Source organism: Sceloporus undulatus, chromosome 2 (assembly GCF_019175285.1).
Source record: "Sceloporus undulatus isolate JIND9_A2432 ecotype Alabama chromosome 2, SceUnd_v1.1, whole genome shotgun sequence".
Taxonomy (NCBI): Eukaryota; Metazoa; Chordata; class Lepidosauria; order Squamata; family Phrynosomatidae; genus Sceloporus; species Sceloporus undulatus.
The window spans coordinates 177,014,385-177,038,999 of record NC_056523.1 but is presented as its reverse complement, the minus strand read 5'-3'; the positions used below and the strand labels follow the sequence as shown (position 1 = coordinate 177,038,999).

The 24,615-nt window shown below is 44.8% G+C and overlaps 1 protein-coding gene across 4 annotated transcripts in view; it reads left to right on the top strand.

Annotated features, from left to right (window-relative positions):
* The first annotated feature begins 2,723 nt into the window (after positions 1-2,723).
* Positions 2,724-24,615, top strand: part of CDK4 (cyclin dependent kinase 4) — a 31,157-nt gene continuing 9,265 nt past the window's right edge. Inside the window, exons 1-5 of one of the 4 annotated variants that reach the window (XM_042448078.1) lie at positions 2,724-2,749; positions 15,731-15,982; positions 21,440-21,575; positions 21,743-21,910; positions 22,557-22,666. In XM_042448078.1, the coding sequence (XP_042304012.1) occupies positions 2,739-2,749; positions 15,731-15,982; positions 21,440-21,575; positions 21,743-21,910; positions 22,557-22,666 (677 nt within the window). In that variant the 5' untranslated portion in view covers positions 2,724-2,738. Of the gene's footprint in view, positions 2,750-9,794; positions 9,896-13,035; positions 13,064-15,730; positions 15,983-21,439; positions 21,576-21,742; positions 21,911-22,556; positions 22,667-24,615 lie in introns of those variants that run through there. The other 3 variants (XM_042448079.1, XM_042448080.1, XM_042448081.1) reach the window with 3 other exon arrangements.

The following is a 24,615-nucleotide window of genomic DNA, read 5'->3' as shown; positions in this document are numbered from 1 at the left end:
GCCTGTAATATTTCACTTTTAAGAAATCCCCACGCATCAGTTCTCTTTGAGAGAGAACTCTCTTCTCTTCTCTTTTAGTACCCTGATTATAGGATCAACCCCCCCCCCCCCTTATTTCCCCAAGTTTACTGAAATCAGTTCTCATAAAGTCTAAAATGTGTCTATGCTTAGCTTCTCTTTTCCACTGTATAACAAACTCCAGGTGAACACAGTCATTCCCACCTAAGAATCCTGCCACTTCCATTAACTAATAATAAATAATAAAGTTTTTATTTGTACCCCGCTCCTTCCCAAGATCAGGACGGCTTCCAATCAGACAATTAAAACAAAATAAATACATATACATAAAACAACCAAATACAATAAAAACAGGCTAAAATGCCCCATTAGCCCAACCTCTTGGCCACGAAAGAGGAGGGAGGCCCACAGGATTTTTAGTCGGGGAATGCCTGTTGGAACAGGAAGGTTTTCAGGTCCTTCCTGAATTGAACCGGGGTGGTAGTCGAGCGGAGCTCAGTGGGCAGCGTATTCCAAAGGGCTGGGGCAGCGGTGGAAAATGTCCTCCGTGTGGTGGAGGATAATCTAGCCCCAGGCACCTTCAGTAATTGCTGCCCAGACGTTCTGAGGATGCGAGGCGGAATGTACGGGGAGAGGCGGTCCTTTAGGTATCCTGGGCCTAAGCCATTTAGGGCTTTATAGGTAATCACCAACGCCTTATATTGAGCCCGGAAGCGGATGGGCAGCCAATGGAGATCTTTCAATACCGGTGTTATGTGGCTGGTCCTGGAAACGCCAGTGACCAGCCGGGCTGCCATGTTCTGCACCATTTGCAGCTTCCGAGTTTGGTATATGGGTTGCCCCATGTAGAGTACATTGCAGAAATCCAATCTCGAGGTTACCAGAGCATGTACAACAGTTTCTAGGTCCCTCTGGGCCAGGTATGGGCAAACTACAGGCCCAAACAGACAGGCCAAAATAAAGCTGCTTTGGATCACTCTGGAGGTATGCTGTTTAAATGACACATGCACCTTAACAGGCCAGAAGCTGTGCCAAAGCTGCGTTCTAGTCCTTAGGACTGGAACGTGGCTTTGATGTGGCTTCCAGCCTCTTAGGACGCATGCAGCATTTAAACAGCATACCTCCAAAGTGACCTGAAGCAGCTTTATTTTGACCTGTCTGTTCAGATCTCAAACAGTTGATCCCCTTGTTGCCTCTTCCACTTGCTGGGCAATTAAATTGTCTGCAAGGGGAATACGGAATTTGTTGGACCTTTCATTTTTGGCAGAATTTGATTTCCAGCAAATGTCAGTTGAAATCACCCATCCTCACCCATGTGTGGTCATCTGTTCCAAGAAGTTATCATCCAAGTCCTCAGTCTGGCTTGGGGCTCTGTAGTAAATCCCCACAGTGATATCACTGTTGTTTCTCTGCCCCTTAATTTTTACCTAGATTCTCTCAACCTGGCTTCCAGGATTTAAGTAATGGATATCTTCACAGATGTAAATATCCCTGACACATCTGCCAGACTTTCTGTCCCCAAATAAGGCAGGAGGCAGGTTGTGAAGGGGAAACTGAGGCCACTAAGCAAAGATTTTCTGCATATGGTAGACTAAGGAGTTTCTATGTACTATGGTTCTGAAGTTTTGTTTAAGAGAATGTGGGCCATGCCTACTGAAAACGTAGCAGTGAATTCAGTGGCTGGAAAAGATTTAAAATAGTTAGGAAAAAAATCTGCTGTGCCCTACATAGCTGCTTGCTCCCCATGCCTTGACTAGCAAAACCAGAGTAAAAACTATTCAGCAAAATAAAATTTGCAGAATAAATTATGCAGAACCAACATGCAAATTTGTTGAATATGGGTTGCCAAGTGCCACTTTAGTCCATAGAGAATTTGAATAGCCTAAGTACAGAATTATCTCATACAGTATATGCATTCACACACACATACAAAACACAAAAACACACACATCTATATGGCTCACATTGCATACACATAGGCCTAACCAGACTGTACCAGTATCAGCTCATGCACTATTAGCTAGCTCCCTGTCCCCACACTAGCTATAAACTTAGTAACAGGTTTTCACTTTTCTCCATACCAATCCTTTCCTTCTCTGCCCTAATGTCTTTCCTAGTTCTCTCATATTTCTGGCAGTGAACAAAAATGAAGAAATACTGTGCAGAATTGGCTGTCTGCATGCTATCAATCAGGTGACATCTCTCCAGAAAACACATCTCTTTGAAACATGCCCTGGAAAAAAAAGCCATTAGATATAATTATCTGAAAATGTTTTTAAAATGCAAAGACACACAGCATTATTTAGCAAGAAAATCTCTGCTTAGAGGCCTCTCCCTTTCACAACCTGCCTCCTGCCTTATCTGGGACAGAAGCCTATTCCCAGAAGACTGGCAGAGCTCAGATTATCTCCCACAGAAACACGCATTGCTGAGTCAGGCCCACCGGGGTTTCATGCTTCTGGTAGAAAAAGAACTGGAGGGGACCTCAATGCAGATGCACAAACTGGTAAACCACCCCCGTCAGCAGGTGCGTCAGTTGGGAATCCTGGACTGAGACCAGGCACCTGAAATGAACTAATGGTGCAACAAGCTGCCTGGTGCTTATTTGTTGTGGTGGGAAGGAGCAGCAGGAACAGTCGGTCACGAGAACAACATTCCCAATGCCTATAAAACCAGAAACTTCTCTGCCAGAGAGCAGAATTGAAAATACAGTTTTCAAGATGCTTTCTGGGTACGTAGATGATATAGGAGAGAAAACATTAATACACATACACATATACATATGTACAATGGGCTTTTCTTATCTGCAGGCTTGCCATCTGCAGATTTGAACTTCTACAGACAGCAAGCCCCATTCATAGGAAGATGTAAACAGTGGGTCTCCAGAAGGATTATATTGGAAGTGGTTGTTTAGCTTATATGATAAGATGACCATGGTCCAAAACACACTGCAGAAATAATCCAGTTTGAGACCGCTTTAACTGCCCTGGCTCAGTGCTAGGGAATCATAGGAACTGTAGTTTATTGTGGCACTGGAGCTGTCTAACAGAGAAGGCTAAATGTCTCAAAAAACTACAGTTCCCAAAATTCCCTAACATCGAGCCAGGGCAGTAAAGCACTCAAACTGGATTATTTCTGCAGTGTGTTTTGGACCCATGTTGGTGGTTTTAACCAAGCTGGTTAAAACAAAAGTGTATAGTTCATAGAGTTCAAAATGATTTTTCCAAATGGGGAAATGGGCATTACAATGGTCAATACAAATCAGTGTAAGCATATGTAAAGTTGATGTATAAAGAGGCAAAAAGTTTAAACTTCACATATACCCTGGTGATGTCCAAACAGATGGCATCTAACTAGAAAAGAGATATGGTTTTCACCATATGTTAACACCATATGTGGCTCCTGTGACAAAAACCCCCACACGTTCCATACAGGGATAATTAGGAAAATAACTTTGTAAACCTTGCTTCTTACAGAATGCCTTTGTACAAATCTATGTTGCCATCAAGCTTGGAATGTGGTATAAAATTCTTCTGGCCACTGTAGTAATACCACATGTGGCAAGTTTAAAATGGCAGCTTCTCAAATTCAGCCAAAGGACATTGGGAGAGGCACTACAGTAGGCAATACCCCCCATGAAAACTCAGTATCTGATAAGTTCTGCTATTAATAAACATATATAGGCCCTCCAACATTTCACAGATGAAAAGGAGAACATGGAAGGGTCAAGCAACATCAGAGTGGGGTCAATATGAAGAACATTATAAATGGGGAAGAACACACAAGCTAGGAGAGACCACAGCAGTTTGCTTTTGCCTAAGCCTACTGGGAAGGCCAAGGTTCCACTGTCTGTTGGGTTAACTGAGTCCAAACTACTGTTGCACTTTGAAGTAATTAAAGCAATTTGAAGTAATTAAAGCAATATGAGGGTAAAGAGGGAGTGTGAAGGGGGGGCGAGAAATTGGGACATTTTTAAAGCAGGTGAAAAAGTGGAAAAACAAAAGATGAATCTGGACTGTCCCTTCCAAATTGGAACAATTAGAGTGTATGCATTGTTGTTTCCAAGTCATTTTTGACTTATGGTGACCCATAGGGTTTTCTTAGCATGTTTCTTCAGAGAGAGTTTGCCACTGCCATCCTCTGAGGCTGAGAGCATGTTACTGAGATCATGAGGTCACTTAGTGGGCTTTTATGCTCAAGTGGCAATTGTAACCTGATATCCATAGTCCTAGTCCCACACTCAAGCCACTACAACACATTGGCACTGTCTCTCTCTCTCTCTCTCTCTCACACACACACACAGAATTGGCCATTGGTATTCGCTGGGGTTTGGTTCCAGGACCCCTGTGGATACCAAAATCTGTGGATGCTCAAGTCCCGTTAAATAGTAAAGTGGTGTCCCTTATATAAAATGGCAAAATCAAGTGTTGCTTTTTGGAATGTATATATATTTAAAATATTTTCAAGCCATGGATGGTTGCATCTGTGGATAAAAAATCCAACAGATATGGAAGGCTGACTGTATATCCATCACAATGTCATGCAAAACTATAACCAGGGGGCTGTGCTTGAAAAGTGATTCAAAGTCTCTTCCCACTCTTAAATTCTGTGACTAAGGAGGGCTAAAAAAGTCAGACTGGTTGAGCAAGTTTAGCTTGGCGGCTAGCCTCCATTGTTAGTGAAACTGCAGGCTGATATATTTAATGGCTCTTCTTATCAATGGCCAGGATAGGGATTCATGAGACCAGAAAACAAAAGGGCAGACTGGCATTTTTTGAAGGTAGACACAAAAGAGATTTAGAAAGCTGAATCTGGACTCTGAAAAAGCTGACATCATTCTGGGTGCCAGATGTTCTCAATACGCAAAGCTGGATGCTGTAATATTATCTATACTTAACCTGTATACAGTATTTGTAAATAAACACAAACACTACAAATTGCCACAAACATTTAATGACTTCATTCCACAGAAGAACAAATTTGAGTGAACATCGCACAGTAGATTTTCACGACTCTGAGATCTGAGGCACCTATAATAAAATTTCTAGAAAAATTTCACAGTAAGACTTTGATGAGGCCAGGCAATAAAACAATGGCTTTATCAGGAACAAAGTAAGTGTACAGTAGGAGAAAAACCTAAAGGAAGATGAAAAAGAGTACAGGTAAGGAGAGGGACATGTTCTAGTTAATATCATGATGTTGTTGTATGAGAACATTAGTTACACAAAGGCACACCGGGAAAAGAAGCAAATTAAGAATATCGCTTCTGCAACACAAAAACTGGCAGTTTCCATTAAGGAAGAAATAGGCATAAAGAAAAACATGGTGGTTTTATTAACAACATCAGAGATTAATTTTAGAAAACACACAAAGGTTGCCTATAGAGTCAACAGCATCCAAATTGAGCAGTATAACCCAGAAATAGATGTTTTGGATGTTATTGCCTCTTAAAACCCAGTTTATCTAAGATGGTAACATAAATGGATGGCTTTTATTGCTTTCCATCCCATCTAGTTCTAGAATTCATATTCTTGGGTGGCTACATTTGTGTTTTTCAAAGTAGTTATCTTTTAAGGCCAATAACTGCATGTCTCAGCATTTTATACTCTCAAATTAAGGTGAAATCTTTTGACACCTCCCACCCCATCAGTCTTTACAAACACATAATTACTACTAAGACCAACTGAAAGCAATACTAAGACCAATATGGCCAGCAGCAATGCTGGCTGGGAAATGCTGGCTGGTATAATACAGTGGACCCTTGTTATACGCTGGGGTTTGGTTCCAAGATCCCCCGTGTATAACAAAATCCGTGTATGCTCAAGTCCCATTAAATATAATGACATAGCAAAATGGTGCCCCTAATAAAAAATGGAAAATCAAGGTAAATTTATACTTTTTTGGAACATTTTCAAACTGTGTATGCTTGAATCCGTGTATAAGAAGGGCCGACTGTATTTGACAGTCTATGCTTGCAGGTTTACAGTACTAACAAAAGAAAGATGTGTAAGAAGAAAATGACAATTGAAATAACTGTGTCCTCAACACCAGATGGATGGAACTAGGTTGATCTTCTATTACCATGATGTTTAAGGAGGATGGTATAGCCTTGCAATGCCTTTTTATATGTACAGGAGCACTTAAAAATACTTCTTGCAGTTTTAAGTGACAATCAGTTCTGGAAATCTACCAGCTAATGTTCAAGGTCCCTTTCCCCGTATTTTAGTTAGGAGGGTATGTCTCTACACAACTTAATGTGTCTCTGTGTTTCTCTGCAATATGGTGAAGGTCATAAATTGGAAACCTTTGGAGATAGAATATGGCCCCCGCTTGTCCATTATCTATCCAGCGTCATCTAGGGGGGCCTGAGACAGAGCGCCCTCCCTCCCTAAACTGTCATCTTTCGGCCGTTGAGGGAGGGAGCGGCCGGCCCACGTCATCAGGGGCTGGCCTGAAGACAGAGCGCCTCCCTCCATAACTGTCATCTTTCGGCCGTTGAGGAGAGAGCGGCGGCCCAGCGTCATCAGGGGCTGGCCTGAAGACAGAGCGCCCTCCCTCCTAACTGTCATCTTTCGGCCGTTGAGGGAGAGAGCGGGCCGGCCCAGCGTCATCAGGGGCTGCCTGAAGACGAGCGCCTCCCTCCATAACTGTCATCTTTCGGCCGTTGAGGGAGAGAGCGGGCGGCCCAGCGTCATCAGGGGCTGGCCTGAAGACAGAGCGCCCTCCCTCCATAACTGTCATCTTTCGGCCGTTGAGGGAGGGAGCGGGCGGCCCAGCGTCATCAGGGGCTGGCCTGAAGACAGAGCGCCCTCCTCCATAATGTCATCTTTCGGCCGTTGAGGGAGGGAGCGGGCCGGCCCAGCGTCATCAGGGGCTGGCCTGAGACAGAGCGCCCTCCCTCCATAACTGTCATCTTTCGGCCGTTGAGGGAGGAGCGGGCGGCCCAGCGTCATCAGGGCTGGCCTGAAGACAGAGCGCCCTCCCTCCATAACTGTCATCTTTCGGCCGTTGAGGGAGAGAGCGGGCCGGCCCAGCGTCATCAGGGGCTGGCCTGAAGACAGAGCGCCCTCCCTCCATAACTGTTCATCTTTCGGCCGTTGAGGGGAGAGCGGGCCGGCCAGCGGTCATCAGGGGCTGGCCTGAAGACAGAGCGCCCTCCCTCCATACTGTCAACTTTCGGCCGTTGGGGAAGAGCGGGCCGGCCCGCGTCATCAGGGGCTGGCCTGAAGACAGAGCGCCCTCCCTCCATAACTGTCATCTTTCGGCTTGAGGGAGGAGCGGGCCGGCCCGAGTCTACAGGGGCTGGCCTGAAGACAGAGCGCCTCCCTCACATAATGTCATCTTTCGGCCGTTGAGGGAGGACGGCGGCCCAGCGTCATCAGGGGCTGGCTGAAGACAGGAGCCCTCCTCCCTAACTGTCATCTTTCGGCCGTTGAGGAGGGAGCGGGCCGGCCCAGCGTCATCAGGGGGGCCTGAAGACAGAGCGCCCTCCCTCCATAACTGTCATCTTTCGGCCGTTGAGGGGGAGCGGGCCGCCCAGCGTCATCAGGGCTGGCCTGAAGACAGGACCCTCCCTCCATAACTGTCATCTTTCGGCCGTTGAGGGGAGAGACGGGCCGGCCCAGCGTCATCAGGGGCTGGCCTGAAGACAGACGCCCTCCCTCCATAACTGTCATCTTTCGGCCGTTGGGGAGAGAGCGGGCCGGCCAGCGTCATCACGGGGCTGGCCTGAAGACAGAGCGCCCTCCCTCCATAACTGTCATCTTTCGGCCGTTGAGGGAGGGCGGGCCGGCCCAGCGTCATCAGGGGCTGGCCTGAAGACAGAGCGCCCTCCTCCATAACTGTCATCTTTCGGCCGTTGAGGGAGAGAGCGGGCCGGCCCAGCGTCCTCAGGGGCTGGCCTGAAGCAGACGCCCTCCCTCCATAACTGTCATCTTTCGGCCGTTGAGGGAGAGAGCGGGCCGGCCCAGCGTCATCGGCTGGCCTGAAGACAGGCGCCCTCCCTCCATAACTGTCATCTTTCGGCCGTTGAGGGAGAGAGCGGGCCGGCCAGCGTCATCAGGGCTGGCCTGAAGACAGAGCGCCCTCCCTCCATAACTGTCATTTTCGGCCGTTGAGGGAGAGAGCGGGCGGCCCAGCGTCATCAGGGGCTGGCCTGAAGACAAGCGCCCCCCTCCATAACTGTCATCTTTGCCGTTGAGGGAGAGAACGGCCGGCCCAGCGTCTCAGGGCTGCCTGAAATACAGTGTATCTTAATTGTAGATTTTCTTGTACTGTTATATATTTTCTTGTACACGGCTATGATCTATTTGGAATAGCGGTTATAAAATAAAACATATTATTATATTATATTATTATCCAAACCCACTTGGACAAGTCACACAGTTGCAGCCTTAGAAACCCCTGTGAGAGGGTCACTTAGGGTTGCCATTAGACAGGACTTGAAGACACACAACACCACCATCTTTTAATAGTGGCGTTTCAGAAACCATGTACCGGGGCTGCTTTTCACAGACGCCCAGTGGGCTCTTCCCTTATGCGAGGGATCCATTCCGGACCCCCCCCCCCCCAGCATAAGGGAAACACGTATGGTGGAGCCCATTAAAAATAATGGGGCTCATGCCTGTGGTGCAGTGCGATGTGAACGCCAGGGCAACATTGTTCTTCCAGCATGCACCATTGTTTTTCTGGCGCAGCTTTCAGCATATGCTGAAAACCACATATGATCGGGTGCACCGTTAAGAAAAGCTGGACTAAACAAATTCATTTTCATTGCTGTTGTTAGCTGCTCTTGTTTGACCTTGATTCATGGCAACTCTATGGATGAGACATCTCCAAGTCCCTGCCCTCCACTGCTCGCTTAGGCTCTGCAGATTCAGGACTGACTGAATATGTCCATCTAGTATGCAGTCTTCCTCTCTTTCTACTTCCCTCCACCTTTCCTAGCATTATTGTCTTTCTCAATGGTCATGCCTTCTCCTGATGTGCCTAATTGCAACAGCCTCCGTTTTGTAATGTTGGCTTCCAGGGAAATTTCAGGCCTGATGTTTTCAAGGACCCATTTGCTTGTCTTCCTGGCCATCCATGGTATCCTCAGCACTCTTCTCCCGCACCGCATCTCAAAAGAATTAATTTTCTTCCTCTCTCGCATCCATACATGTAATAGGGAAAACAATGGCTGGATGATTCTGGCTTTGTGCTCAGTGTTATTTTACTCTTTAGGTCTTGTCTAGTTCTTTCATGGCTTCCCTTTCCCATTTCTAGTTCTCTATTTCTTGACAGCAGTTTCCTTTTGTTTGATCCAAGGCAATGGTGTGGACTACGACTCTGGGCACAGGGTTCAAATCCCACCTGGCCATGAAACCCTTGGGGAGTTGGAGGAAGGATCTCCCTGCCTCCGGCCAGGCAGGAAACATAAAACTGCCAAGAGAAACAGAGGCAAAAATACACTTTAGTACGCTAATATATTATTATTTATATTATATATCATTACTGTATTATAATTTTATATTATTTATTTATATTCATTATTATTGTATTTATTATATTTATTTTTTATTTATATTTAATTTTATATTCTTATTATATTTAATATTTTTATATTTTTATATTTATTTTTCTGCGGCCTGTTTTGGGCCTGGCTTTCTAGTGGAGGAGGAGGAGGCGGAGACAGGAGGCGGAAAGGGCTAGGGTAGTAACCATGCGGACGCACTTCCGCCGAGGGCGGCGGCGGCGGCGGCCACTCTAGCCGCGAGTCTCTCTGGTTTTTGCGGGTCTTCCGCCCCGCCCCCTTTTCCCCTTGGCGCGAGCGCCGCGCGGGAGAGAGGGAGAGCCGCAGAGGAGGCCCTTTTGGCAGCAGCAGCAGCAGCAGAGGTAGGTAAGGGCCTCGCTCGAGGCAGGGCCCGGCCATGCCTTGCCTTTGCTCCTGCTGGGGGGCTGGAGAGGGACCAAGGAGGGAGGAGGGGGAGTCTCAGTGTTGCACCCCACCAGAGGAAGGCATGGCTCCTGGGCCGGTTTTGGGGGAAGGGGGTTCAGGCAGCATTAGGAGGGAGAGTTGGGCCTGGAGAGAGAGAGAGAGAGAGATGGAAAGATAGGATAGCTAGCTAGGGACAAGTATTTTGCAATCGTATTCACTATTTATAATTATACGTGTGTGTTGTTTATATATTTATTTATTTATATATATATTAATCTTATACATTATATTATATGCTTATAATTTTATTTATTTTATTATAATTGCAGTTATTTAAATAATATAATATATGTTATATAATTATAATTACACATATATATTTTCATATTAATATTATATAATTATAGAATAATTTATTATTATTATTATTATTATATTATTATGATCAAGCTTTATTTATAAAGCGCTGTAAATTTACACAGCGCTGTTCGTACAGTCAATTAAAAGACAAAACAACCTGCCTGGGCCGGGTGTTAATTCTACGAAAACAATTAAGCAGGATACTATTATTAATACATCTCACATTCACGCATAAATATAGCAGACAACCAATGAGAACCACTGGATCCCAAGCGTGTAATGTGTGGGAACAGAGAGAGGAGAGAGAGAGGATGGAAGACAAGGTAGGTAGGTAGGTAGATAGATAATAGATCAAACGTTTTGCAACCATGGACATAACTTTGCAAAACCTGTGTGTCTATGTCTGTGTGTGTTTGCAAAGTTACTTTGCAATGGTTGCAACACTTGCTTCCTTCAAGGGCTGGTGGAGGAGGAGGAGGGGGGGGCTGGAAATGTGTGGGGGTGTTCTTCCCTTTCCTCCTTCCCTTCCTTCCTGCCTTGATGCTGGGAACCGACCCTGGGGCTTTGTTGGGGTGGGACTGGCCAGCCTCGTGTGGGGAAGGCGGGCACAGCTGGCACAAAGGGGCCAGAAGGAGGAGGAGCATGGAGTAAGGGCTGTGGAGGAGGGTCTTGCTTGAGGCCCCTGAACAAAACAGGGCCTCTTCTCCTTCTCCTCCTTGTTTTCCAGCTGGCGAAGGAGGTCTGGTCCTCCCCCCACATGGCCTTTCCCCAAACACTCTGGGACTACATTTCCCATCGTCCCAGCTGTTTTGGGGAGTTGTTATTCACATGCACCATCTTGGTTGGGGGGCTGCATCTGCCCTGCAGGAATAAGCCTGCCTGTGGCACCTTCTTGTCCACGCCCAGGAGTAATAACCCAGCTTGACACCACCATGGTTCAATGCTGCGGAACTCTGGGACTTGTGTTGTTGTGGCACGAGAACTCTCTGACAGAGAAGGCTGAAAGTCTCACAAAACTATGGTCCAAAACACACTGCAGGATAACCCAGTTTGAGGCCGCTTTAACTTCCCTGGCTCAATGCTAGGGAATTCTGGGAACTGTGGCGTTTTTGGACTCTCACGCCTTCTCTGTCAGAATGCTCTGGTGCCACAGCAAACTGCAGTTCCCAAAACTCCATAGCATTGAGCCGGGCAGTTTAAGCAGTCTCATGCTGGTTATTTCTGCAGTGTGTTTTGGACCATAGTTTTGTGGAGACTTTTAGCCTTCTCTGTCAGAGAGCTCTGGGCACAACAAATGACAAGTCCCAGAATTCCATAGCATTCAGCCAGGGCAGTTAAAGCAGTATTAAACTGGATTATTTCTGCAGTCGGTTGCAGTCTTTACTGCCCTGGCTCAGTGGGAACTGTAGTTTTGTGAGGCATTTAGCCTTTCGGTCTAAGAGGCCAAGGAACCCTACAAATTACAAATCCCAGAATGCCGTAGCACGAGCCATGGAAGATGATTTGAATGCTTTTAAAATTCTTATTGTAACGTTTTTAAAATGTTTTCATTCTGTTAGCAGCCGTGATGATGAAGGAAGTTAAAATAGTGTCAAACTGGATTATTCTGCGCAACCCCTTGGGGAAGGCTCCTTGTTATATAGATCTGTTAATTTATGGATTCCAGCCCTGTTCTTGTTACTACAACAGGCAAATATGTTGCCAGAATTTTTATGCAAAGTGCTCAATGTATTGGCGAAAGATATCCAAGGTACTGGCCATCAGGACTTGTCAAAGACCAACAGGACATATCACACTACTCTGCTGTAGCTCTATGAATCTATATATACTCTTATGATTTTTTATACTATGGGTTATGTATTTTTAACTGTGTTTTAACATGCTGTACTCCGCCTTGGGAGAGGCAGGAAGGATTTATTATTATTATTTATTATTATTATTATTATTATATCAGCTTGAAGTGATATGGCTGCCTCCTGTGGATCCTGGGATTTGCAGTGAGGGAGGGGCATTTAGAAATCCCAGCCAAAGGGCTCTTAGGCCTCACTAGACTGCATACGCACACAACTTGAACATGTGTCATCAGTGTGATGCAGCAGCAGCAGCTAGAAAGCCAATTGATCCTAGGCTGCATCACAGGAGTATAGTGCCTTGTCAGGGGAAGTAATAGTATTACTCTATTTTGTTTAGTCAGGCCTCACCTGAATCTGTGTCCAGTATTCACCTGGACACCACAGTTCAAAAAAGATGTTGAGAAGCTGGGTGTGTGCAGAGGAGGGTGACAAAATGGTGGAGCTTCTGGAAATCCTGCCTTATGAGAAGAGACTTAGGGAGCTGGCTATGTTTAGTCTGGAGGATAGGCAGTTTAGAGGTGATATGACGCCCTCTTTAAGCATTTGAAAGGATTCATTTGAGAATGGAGCAGCTTGTTTTGTGCAGCTCCAGAGAATGGGACCAGGCAATGGATACAAGCTCCAGGAAAAGATTCCCACCTCACTTTAGGAGGAACTTCCTGACAGAAGGCTATTCGACAGTAGAACACATCCCTCGGAGTGTAGTGGAGTCTCCTTCTTGGAGGTCTTTAAACAGCAGGCTGGATGGCCATCTATCGGGGATGCTTTGATTGTGAGTTCCCGCATGGCAGATGGGATGGACTGGATGGCTCTTCTTGGGGTCTCTTCCAACTCTGTTCTTTATTCTAAAAATTCCAGAATTCCACAGGAGGGAACCATCATGTTCAAATGAATAATTGTACTATAACAGTGTAATGTGATATTGACCCAGGGATCCTTTTACATGCAGAATTATAGCTCTGTGATTCCTCTTTAACTGCCATGGCAACATTGGGTGAATTCTGGATTTGGCAGTTGAAGGAGTGGCCTTTAGAGCCAATGAGCTCTAGTGCCTACTTAAACTACAAATCACTGGGTTTCCACAGGAGATGGAGCCATGACAGTTAAAGTGGAATCGTAATATTATAATTGTGTAGCATGAAAGAACTCCAGAGTAGTTGGATTTGAGAGGTTGGTGCATTCACAGAACAGAAAGACAAATCTTAGTTACTGGTGGATGTGTGTTAGTGCCTTCAAGTCATTTCTGACTTATGGTGACCCTAAAATAAATCGATCATGGGATTGTCTTGGCAAGATTTGTCAGAGGAGGTTTGCCATTGCCTTTCCCTGTCCCTGGGAGCATGTGGTTTGCCCAGGTTACCCACTGAGTTTCCATGGCTGAGCAGGATTTGAACTCTGGCCCCGAGTCAAACCACTATGCCATACTGGCTCACTCTGGGCCTTGTGACAAAGGGAACAAGATTCAACACACAAAATGATGCTCTTGTACCCAGGTTTCTTTATCCCCCTCATTTCCTGTACTTGCTAATCCTTGTGTCATGACTTGGAATTCTCATTTTATCTGTAAGATTGAACTACGGGGAGAGGCAAACACACCGTTCCACACCCCTGTGATCATGACACAGCATCCAGGCGACAGAAGTGTGCGTGTTTGAAATCCAGAGCGTTGAGAGTGTGGGATTGTGGCAGTGGGCCCAGCCTATGCAAGCTCACCAACTTTCCCCAACGTTACTGAGCATTGCTGCACATACGCAGCCTACTGAAGCTCTCTGTTTTTATGGGTGCACATGTTTATCCATACTTAGGAGATGCATGCAGACAGTTTTCTGAACATGGGTAGCCGAGGGCCATGAAATCCACTGGGTGACCTTGGGCAATCACACACTCTAGCCTTAAGAGGATGACAATGGCAAACTCTTTTGACCAATCTGCCATGAAAACCCCACGATATGTTCTTAGGGTCGTCATAAATCAGAACGACTTGAAAGCACACAAAAAACATCAGCAACTGCAGTCCTATATCACTGTGTGTCTGGTAACGTCAGGAGCTGCACGCACTGTTCAAGTCACATGCCCCATTTATGCTAGTGCAAAAAATAAGCGTTGTGGATCACTGTGGGCATGTGTACACATTTGCACTTATAGAAGGACTAGTTGCACCCTCTGGGTAAAAGAGAGTTTGACTGAAAATCTTTCAGGACTTGGATTTGGGCCCTGCACTTCTAGTGCTTTATGCGTGTTTTACCAAGTGCTGTTGGTCCAAATCACACGACAGAAACAATCCAGTTTGAGGCTGCTTTAATTGCCCTGGCTATAACTAGGGAATTCTGGGAACTGTTCTGTGAGATATTTAGCCACCTCTGTCGGAGAGCTCTGGTACCACATAAATTACAATTCCCAGGATTCCCTAGCACTGAGCCAGGACAGTTCAAGCAGTCTCAGACTGGATTATTTCTGTAGTGTATTTGGACTGTTAACACAAGGGGAAATTTTACACCAGTTGAAATTCCCTATTCTACATGACTGTTAAAAGCAGGGCTGGGGAGTAAGGAGTAAGATTTTTGTAGAAGTAGGAATAAGGAGTAATAACATTCTTGTTATATTGTATATGCAAACACAAAAAAACAATTTTATTATATTGCACTGGAGAAGGGATTGGGAGGAAAAGAGTTTCTCTCCCTCTCACACACACCCTGGGGCTTTTCCCCAGGTCTGGGGAGTAGGAGTAAAGGAGTAAGAGATTTTTACAGAAGGAGGAAGATTAAGGAAAAAATGTTTTACTTCGGAGTAGGACAAGGAATAACCCTAAAATCACCAGTACTCCCCAGACCTGGTTAAAAGCATAGCTGCAGTGCTGTCTCTTTTGTCCCCAGGTGCCTTAGTCTGCATAGGCCAAGATTCATACTAAGAGACTTTGAAAAATTCAAGGCCAACACTAGCCATTAAGCCAGACTGTCTGTCTTATACAGGAAAGAAGGTCCTCCAAACTCATCTCCTAACAAGGGAGCCAAGCTTCTCTCTATTAATTTCCCTGTGCAGGTGGGGAAGCAAAAGATTATGAGGTTGATAACTAAGAAATGGGGTGGGGAGGGGAGCATTGATGCTGTTCGGGTATATATTATTGGGGTATGAAGGGGCCGTGACTCTGGAGATCAGAGTTTGAATTCCGTCTCAACCATGTAAATTCACTGGGTGACCTTGAGCAAGTCATACTCTCAGCCCCAAGGGAAGGTAATGTCAAACTTCCTCTGCACAAATCTTACCAAAAAACCCCCAAGATATAGTCACCATAAGACATAAATGACTTGAAGCCACAGAACAATAAGAATAGTAGAAAACTGCAGCTTGCAAAATAGGAGAAACTTACTTTTTTGTACTACATGGCCCAGGATCCTCCAGACAACATGGGGATTCTGGCAATCATAATCCAAGAAGGTAAATTTTCCAAGTTCTGCCTAGAAAGAATAGGAAGATTTATTTAAGAACAAGGAAAAATGTTGTAAGGTTTAGAATATATGGAAGGATATATAGGCAGGGTTGTTGACTGTTTGGCTAACTCTGTTCCTTTCCTTTGATCTCTTAGAGCCTACAAAGGCCCCTTTAAGCATACTGCCAGGATGGCCATGGGGACACGGGAACAGTATGAGCCTGTGGCTGAAATTGGCATTGGCGCTTATGGCACCGTCTTCAAGGCCCGGGACCTTCAGAGTGGCAAATTTGTAGCCCTTAAGAATGTGCGGGTGCAGAATAGCGAGAATGGGTTGCCGCACTCAACGGTCCGTGAGGTGGCCCTGCTGAAACGACTGGAAAACTTTGACCACCCCAACGTTGTGCGGTGAGGATGTGACCAGTGACAGCAGACTTTCCGGGTGCTGTGTGGGACACATGAGCGGCATGTTCTGTGGGGATTGAGGGTTCCCTGAAACCACATCCTGCAAGCTAAGAGACCTGCCTCTTAATCTGAAATGTGTAGAGACAGATTGTGTCCAAGTCAAATGTTGTTTTAGTAGTTATAATTCTCAGAATTAGCCAGCCAGCATTGGTGTAGAGCAGATTCACAAAGGGTAATTCTCAACTAGCTTAGGTATAAAATAGGGATGGGAATCATACACCTTTCCAGATGTGTGTTTTCACTGAAACCCCCAGGGTTCCTGACCATTGGCCATGTTGACTAGCAGTGCTCAGAGTTGCAGTCCAAAAATATCTAAATGGCTGGATGACTTCCATCCAAACTGTTAAGGGAAAACATGCATATGATGGAGTTAAATGACAACTAATACAAAAAGCAGTCTTCTGTGATTCAGTTTGAGCATATGTGCATGCAAAATAAGCCCCATGACCCTTCAGAGCAGCAGAAATTGGTGATTAATGTGGTTATCCCAGCATTACGGAGGCAATTAACAGGATGCAAAAGGAAATGGTTGTCCCTGTTGAGGCACAGATGAAAAGAACTGAACTGGTGTAGTTTCCCTTTTAAAATTCCTTTGTTCAAAGGTGGCCACCATAAGGGCGCAAACAGTGTTTTTGTTTACTATGTGGCGTTAACAATTGAGGTCTGGCATTGAATATGGGGTCAGGTGCCATGGTTTTTGATTTTTTTATGGCCAAGCTGGGAATCAAACCCTGATCTCCAGAGTCATAGTCCAACATTCAAACCAGTATGCCATGCTGGCTTACTATGGTTATCATAAGTCAAGAGGGACTTGAAGGCACACAGCAACCATTAAGATTTGGTTCAAATAAAGCCCTGGGTTGAGGGAATGAACTTTTCTTCTGAAGGCAAGGAGGAGCTTCCTTACCTAGGCTAAGTCCATTCTAATGTTTGAGCAACCTTATTTAGCAATGGGAATAGTAGAAGTATAACATTCTGTTCATTGAAATAGGACAACAACCCCTCCACACACACATAGAGCCAGAGATGCTCCACATTTGTGCTGGACTGCAACTCCCATCACTGTAGTCAATATGGCCAGTGGGTGATGAGAGTTGTAGTCCACTATAGAAGTTGGGTAACTGCAGGTTGGGAGATGAGGTTGAAATAGAATACTTGGCACTCATTGGTGTCTGAAGTTTCTGAAGCTGGGCTGTTGAAGTGGCTGTTTTGCCTGAGTGCCTTTTAAGAAAGTGATATTGGTAGAGGAGTGGGCAAAGATCTTCATGAGTGGCTCAGTTGAGAGAAGATGGCTCCCATGGGAAGGATATGGAGGGCCTTTGATTGTGGACCAGTGCCCTGTGAAGTGTTTTGACTTCAATTTCTAAATAATTTCTGAAGAAATGGAAAGGTTTTTTAATCATAAACTGCTTTGAGTCTCAATCTGGTAAAAATGCATCATCATCATCATCATGGAAAGATTAAAAAATAAATAAATACACACCCTTAGGAACCAGCTTCCTTCCTACCACACATGCATTACACACAGATGCACAGATACAGCATTATATATCATCATCTTTATTTATATCCTGCCTTTTTTTGAAGCTGGCACTCGAAGTAGCTTGTGTATTAAAAAAAAGAAGAATATAGCTTAAAATGTACAAAAAAGTCAACATTAAAATAGAACCAAACTGTTCGCAATATTAAAACTATGTAAAACATTTAATTAAAAATAATAAAAGCAGATAAGAATGGCACAGCATCATCTTAGAAGTACTGTCTTTAAAAAAAACTTGAGTTCTAAAAACGTGTGCATATATGTGCATATGATGAATATGTATAAAAATGCACACAGAATCATGTTTGTATTTGATCTGTCTCTATGTGTGCTGCCACTTCAGTTCCACTCATTTTCCATGAGGCTGTTATGGGCAACCTTTAGCTCTGTAAGTGTGGCCAGTGATAAAGAGCTATGGAGATAGAATTCAGAGATGTAGCTGTGTTAGTCTGGAATATGAGTATGCAAAAGGATCTTGTAGTACTCTTTGAGACTAATTGAGTGCTAGAGACTAATTGACAATAACAAGAGCGTGCCAGAGGATAAACGGACATAAATCAGACACTAGAAATGGAAATACAGTCATCCCTCCATATTTGCGGATTTGATTATTCACGGATTTCATTAATATGTTCCCTCTAGGACAGTCTAGTTGACTCTGTGGTCAACTTTAACTAAAAGTTGCATTGAAAGACCATTTGTAGCTACTCCAGTGCCATTCTGTAGTCAGTGTATGTTGGACATTGACCACAGAGTTGCACTGGAGGACCTAGAGATTCCTAGAGAGGTGTTCTCTCAGGTAAAAACAGTGTTTTTGTTATTTGCGGTTTTTCCATATTCATGGGAGTCTTGTTCCCCTAACCCTAGCGAATATGGAGAGACAACTGTACACAAAAACCTGTTGTAGAACACTTCATCTCTGACCTCAGGACAGTGGTCTTTGAACACATGTCATTTCAGATTCCCGGCCTACACACACCACTTTCCCAAACTGCCTCCACCATTCATATGGTCATCCACCCCCCTGGCCTCAGGCAACATCTTTCTTCTTGCCTTTGTCCCTTTACAACTATAGAAATGAACTTGCCAACATACGCGTGCAAGTTTTGCATTTCTATTGCTGTTCATACAATCTGACAGTAAAGGTCCTTTCTGGGCACCAGTTCACTCCAGGCATCTGAGGAAGTAGACTTAGGCCTGAAACAGATGGACCAAAAGTTCCCGCATCAGCCCAATCTCAGGGTGTAGCGTTCAGATGACACATGCCCCCCCCCCCACCGATCAGGCTGAAGTTGCACTGCAATTGCCTAAAGCAGCCCAAACCTGACACAAAAAGGAGTGCAAAAGAAGTGCTCCTTGCCATCCATCCATTGCCAACTGGCGGTGGCTGGCCTTGGGACTGCGGCGTCTGTGCACTGCAGTCCTGCGTTGATCAGGGCTGCTCCTTTTGTCCTGTCTGCTTGCGACCTTATTCTATGAAAGTTTATGTTAGTCTCAAAGGTGCTGCAAGATCCTTTTGCATTCTATAATGGATTGTGATCTAAAATATCTGGAGGAACCTGTTTTAGGTTGAGTTGCTGCAAGCCTGGTGAAGAGGAGATGGTTGCATTAGGAAGTGGTGGGGGAGAGGGCAGTCTTAGTGCAGCTATAAGAGTCTGTAGGAGGAGAAAGCCTTTGAACTGGTAGCCACATGTGCCTTTGGCTTGTGGATTTTGTGTGTGTCAGGCAATATGCATAATTCTACTTTGGAAAAAGGTCTGTGAAAGTACAATTTTAGCATATACTTACTGGTGAATGAGCCCCACTGAATACAGTCAACATGCATCCAGTTGCAGTAAGGACCAGGCATGGAGCAGCTGAGCGTGTATTTGGGAAAACCACCTGATGCCTCCTGGACTTGCTACTCCTCCTGGTTTTCAGGTTTTCCTCTGCCTCAGTAGCTTCATTTGGGCCTGAGCAGGGTCTTAGCCTCCAGAATGCAGACAAAACTAGTTTAAGCTTCCTCACAGTTATTTAAAACAAAGGAAAATATATTTGTGTGAGCTCAGCAAGGGAACCTTGTTTTGATCCTAGAGTGGGAAACTAGAGATCTAGGGAGAAAAAGATCAGGGCCACAGGCTCCTACAGTGGAATCCTAACAGCTACAAGATAGAAGCCATTAGGAAGTTAATGCCCTCCCTTTCATGATCCTCCACCCTGAAAAATATGAGGTTTGGCCCTAGAGCTCTCTCCCAACACCCATGGCAACGGGAAAGATAGTGTGATGTTCAGGTCCTGATTGAGTTAGAAGCACAAACTGGAGAATGGAGGGGTGGGAAGTAGATCATTTTTCCTCACAGCTGTCCACACCTAGTGCAGCTCTGTCCATGCATGCCTGCAGACCTGGACTTTGGAAAAAGTGGGTAATATTCCACATAGTATTGTACATGTAGAGCCAGTGTGGTGTACAACTTAAGAATACTGGGCTGAGATGTGGGAGAGCCATGTTTTAGTCTCCATTGATCTAAAAAACTCACATGTTTACTTTAAACCGCTCTCAGTTTTTCTCTGTAATCTGCCTCATGGGATTACTGTGAAGATTAAGTGCAGAAGATGTATTCCACATTGAGCATGTTGGAGGAAAGGCAGGCTATAAATGCACTAATAAATACATAGAGCAGGGTGAATATGTGCACTTCCAGAGGTTATTGGACCCCTTCAGCCTTAGCTAGGATAATCAGTTGTGAGGGATGATGGGCACTGAAGTTCAGCATGTACCCCATTCCTGCCATACATTGATTTATTTCAGAACACACTTCCACTTATTTCTTTTTCACTGTTTACCTGCCAGCAGCACATCTGCCTGCATTTCCACCAGCTACTTGACCTAGCTAATCAAAAGCAGTAGGAAACTAGTTGCAGGTTGGGTTGAACATGCCTATTGTCATCTAAAGAGTCAGAAAAGTTGCAAAGGGACACCATTAGGAGATATAGTCAGAAAGAGTTCTAGGACCAAATCAGGAGTCTGGAGAAGTTTACCGACATGAAGGCTGGAGAATGAATCAGGCTGTTTTTTTCCACTTAATTTTCTGTTATGTCTCCTGACAAAGGAACAGTTTGAAGACTTGGTTCAGTATGAAGGTTTACAACTCTTACAGTGTTTGTTTTTAAGATATGGTGCACAGTAGAAACTGTAGGTGAATTATGGGAAGTTTCAAGCCAAAGCAGATAGGAATAAGAAGTGTCATAGGGATGAGAATGGGGAGATTGTATGAGGAGTGGAATGTCCATCCAGTGAAAGTAGAATCATGATGGAGCAATGTTGACACTGGGGCCCCATGCATAATCTTTGTAGATGGGAAAGCATAAATCTGAAACTCTCAATTAAATGGTTCTAATGATTTGGATCAGAGTAGTAGGGACCAGGGTTCAATTCCCAGCTTTGCCATGAAACCCACTGGGTGACCTTGGGCAAGTGATAGGCTCTCCGTCTCTGGGAAGGCAATGGCAAACTTCTTCTTCTGCTTACCTGAGGTGTCTTTTAACAGAGTTAGTGGGTGGCTAGTCCTCTGGATTTTGTACTGCAATACCCATTAGCCCTCACTCTTGGCTATGGTGGCTAAGGCTAATTGGGGTTGCAATCCAGCAACATTTGGAGGCCCACATATTCCCCAGACCTTCAATAACATTCCCAGTCTAGTTTCCCACTTGCCGTGTTAAGATAAGTGCCTGATCAAACTCTGACAAGTTTGTTTTAAGCATGTTTAAAACTTGTTTTAAAACTTTAAACTCCTGGTTTTAGTAATCCCAATTGTTCCTCTGCCTCTATCCTTGTATCTCTGGAACACATGCTATGCACTTTTCTCTTCTGTGCATTATAGGCTAATGGATGTTTGCACAATGACACGGACAGAGCGTGAGACCAAAGTAACGTTGGTCTTTGAGCACGTGGATCAAGATCTGAAAGCATTTTTGGAAAAAACTCCACCTCCTGGTTTACCAGCAGATGTGATTAAGGTAAATATCCCCAGTGTCATCATGGATTATAGTTGGGGAGGTACCCTTTTTCTGGGCAGGCATCCTAATATAGACTGCATGAGGATTTCCAAACACTGGTATTGATGCTGCACCCCCCCCCCCCTTTTTTTTTTAATTTTTATTATTATTTTTTTATCTATGTCTAGGATATGATGCATCAGTTCTTGAGTGGCTTGGAGTTCCTGCATTCAAACTGCATCGTACATCGTGACCTTAAGCCAGAAAATATCTTGGTGACCAGTTCTGGTCAAGTCAAGCTAGCTGATTTTGGCCTTGCTCGGATATACAGCTGCCAGATGGCTCTGACACCTCTAGTGAGTTAACAGGTCTTGAGTTTAATAAAAAGTCAATTTTTGGTTCCTGCTTTTAGCGTAGCTGAATTGGGAGATTGACTAGGGCAGGAGTAAAATCATGCAACCCTCCAAGTTTCCTCAGATTGCAAGTATCAGCTATCCCAGCAGTATAGTCAGTACTGGGCTTTTCAGTTGAACAATCTCTTAAGAAACATATATTTCCATCATTCAGAGTGTCCTCGGCTGAGTGGGAAACTTTTCCCCTCCTTTTGACCCTAGTGCAGTGGAGAGGGAGATACCAGAAGATTTACAGTATGTTTTATCTAAGAGGGTTGCTGTCTGTCTGTCTAGAAAGCTTAGTTGTAGATAACAAGGTTGTGCTGGTTCCTAAACAAGTTAGCTGGGTCACTCACTGAGAAGGGGAAGTCAAATGTGCTGGATAAGCATTATTGCAAGGAAAAACATCAGAAGCTTGTGATCTACAGCTTTGTAGGGCTGGACCCACTTCTAGCAACTGTTTTGAGAAATAAGCATCTCGGTAAGTCCAGAGATCAAGCTTCCTGCCTTAGGGTGGGGATCTTCATTATCCTTGTGCTTCATGGAACAAAGTAGACATAACAGCTGTGCATTGTACCTGCACTGATGGCTTCAATCTTTCCTGCTGCAGGTTGTCACCCTCTGGTACCGTGCTCCAGAAGTGCTGCTCCAGTCAGCCTACGCTACCCCTGTGGACTTGTGGAGTGTTGGCTGCATCTTTGCAGAGATGTTTAGAAGAAAGTGAGTATGATAGGAAGGCCGTGGTGGTAGTGATGCTTCTCTCATCATGCCCATGAACCCTAGAAAGCATGGCCACTGGGAGGTGTAGTTTAGCCTTTGATAGGCCATCAGCTCCCTATTCCTACTACAGCACTTGTGTAAGTAGCATTATTGTCCATAGCAGCTAGAGACAGAGATACTCTACTCCAAGGACACTTTCTACTCACATATTCATTCCTGTGAATTTTTTACTTTATGGTATGTTTGCACAAAATCACATTATTTAACTATTTGTAGAAATAAGAAAGAGATGTGTTTACAATCTTCTGTATAGAAGGTATGTTAAATTTTTAAATACACTTTCACTTTCCTTTTTGACCTCTTAAATGGGATCCACTTGAAGAACAGGCAGTGAGGAAGGGCCAGTATGGGTGGAGTAGTTGGAGAACATTAAGATTAGGAGGTCAGACAAGTGCCAAGACATGGTGAATATCTTCAGGTGCCACAAGAAGCCAGATTTCCTCTTGGATCTTGACTTGTTCCCAAGGAAGATGCTAGTATTCATTCATTGCTCTGCAACTGGTTCATCCTCTTGGTACCACCAATTGCTATTCTTTGGTTTTTTCCTTGTTTACTTGCCATTACTGGTTAGTTTCCCTGGCTTGTTAGGAGGAAGAAAGCCAGAGAATTGGAGCTGCTGACTTCCACACCGAACAGTAAACCAGAGAACACCAAGCATCAGGACCGCCCAACTGCAGAATGAATATCTGTGACTTGTTTATCAGTTCTTCCTGGCTCTAAGTGGAGAGCAGTTGAGCCACGGGCACAGGCTAGGAATCTTTCTCACTACACAGTTGCAGCACTGTAATTCCTCTTTAACTGCCATGGCAACAACCTCTGGAAGCCTGGGGTTTCCAATTCAGGTGGAAAGAAACCTCAGTTTAGGATCCTCAGCCAGGGAGCTCTTCTGGTGTCCCTGACCAAACTACAGATGCATAGGACCCAGTCGTGACAGTGAAAGTGGAACCATAGGGCTATAATTCTGTAGTGTAAAGTGGTCCCAGAGTTCATTATTTGTTTTTCCTGACTGCTCCCAGTATATAGGCCTAGGCATTCAGTTTCCCACTCCAGGATGGTCAGATCCTTCAAATTTTGAGTCTCCCAACACTTCTGGCCAGGAGAGCCAGTTGTAATCCAGCATCATTGTGTGCAAGTTGTAATCCAGTATCATTCAGTGGGCTGTGGGCTTCTCACCCCTACCCAGTGCCTGGCAAGATGCCAGCACTGGCACTCTTGCTTTCCAGCCACATATTTCCAAACTGCAGCTAAGAGCATGATCTTGTGAATAGACCATTCCTGGAGCACATGCTGCTTGCAGGATACCGCCACACAGCTGGGAGACAATAGATTAGGGTTGGGCCTGTCCAAGCCCTCTGTCTTGCTTATCAGTCAGGCTTAAGGGCTGATAGGCAGGGAGGTGCTGGTGACCTAATCTGCAGAATATGATGTGGCAGCAATTGATGCTGAGTCTATCTTGGGGGGCAGACAGGAACTAGGAGTTAGGATTAGAGATGCAGTGAGGCTGAGGTCACTCTGTGTCTCCCCCACACCTTGCAAATATAAACCAGACATCCCTGGGTTTATTGTTTGGGCTTCTGTTGACAAGAACAGATGTTCTAAACATGATGGGGGAAAATAAAGGATTCCTCATTGTTTGTTAGATACGTGGAGAGAAATCAGAACATTGGCTCTGAATGGGTAGTGCAGTCTATGAGTTTCAGAGAGTAATTTTTTTCAAGCTGTGAGGGAATCCACAAAGTTGTCTCTCATGATCAGATGCATCTCCCTATTTTGAACTCCTGAAAGTAAAAGAGCTACAAATGGGGTGGGGGGTGCTTCACAAGTTAACAAATTCCTACTTTTTTTGGCACAAGCACCTTAAATGTGCAACATGTGTGTAGATCAGGAAT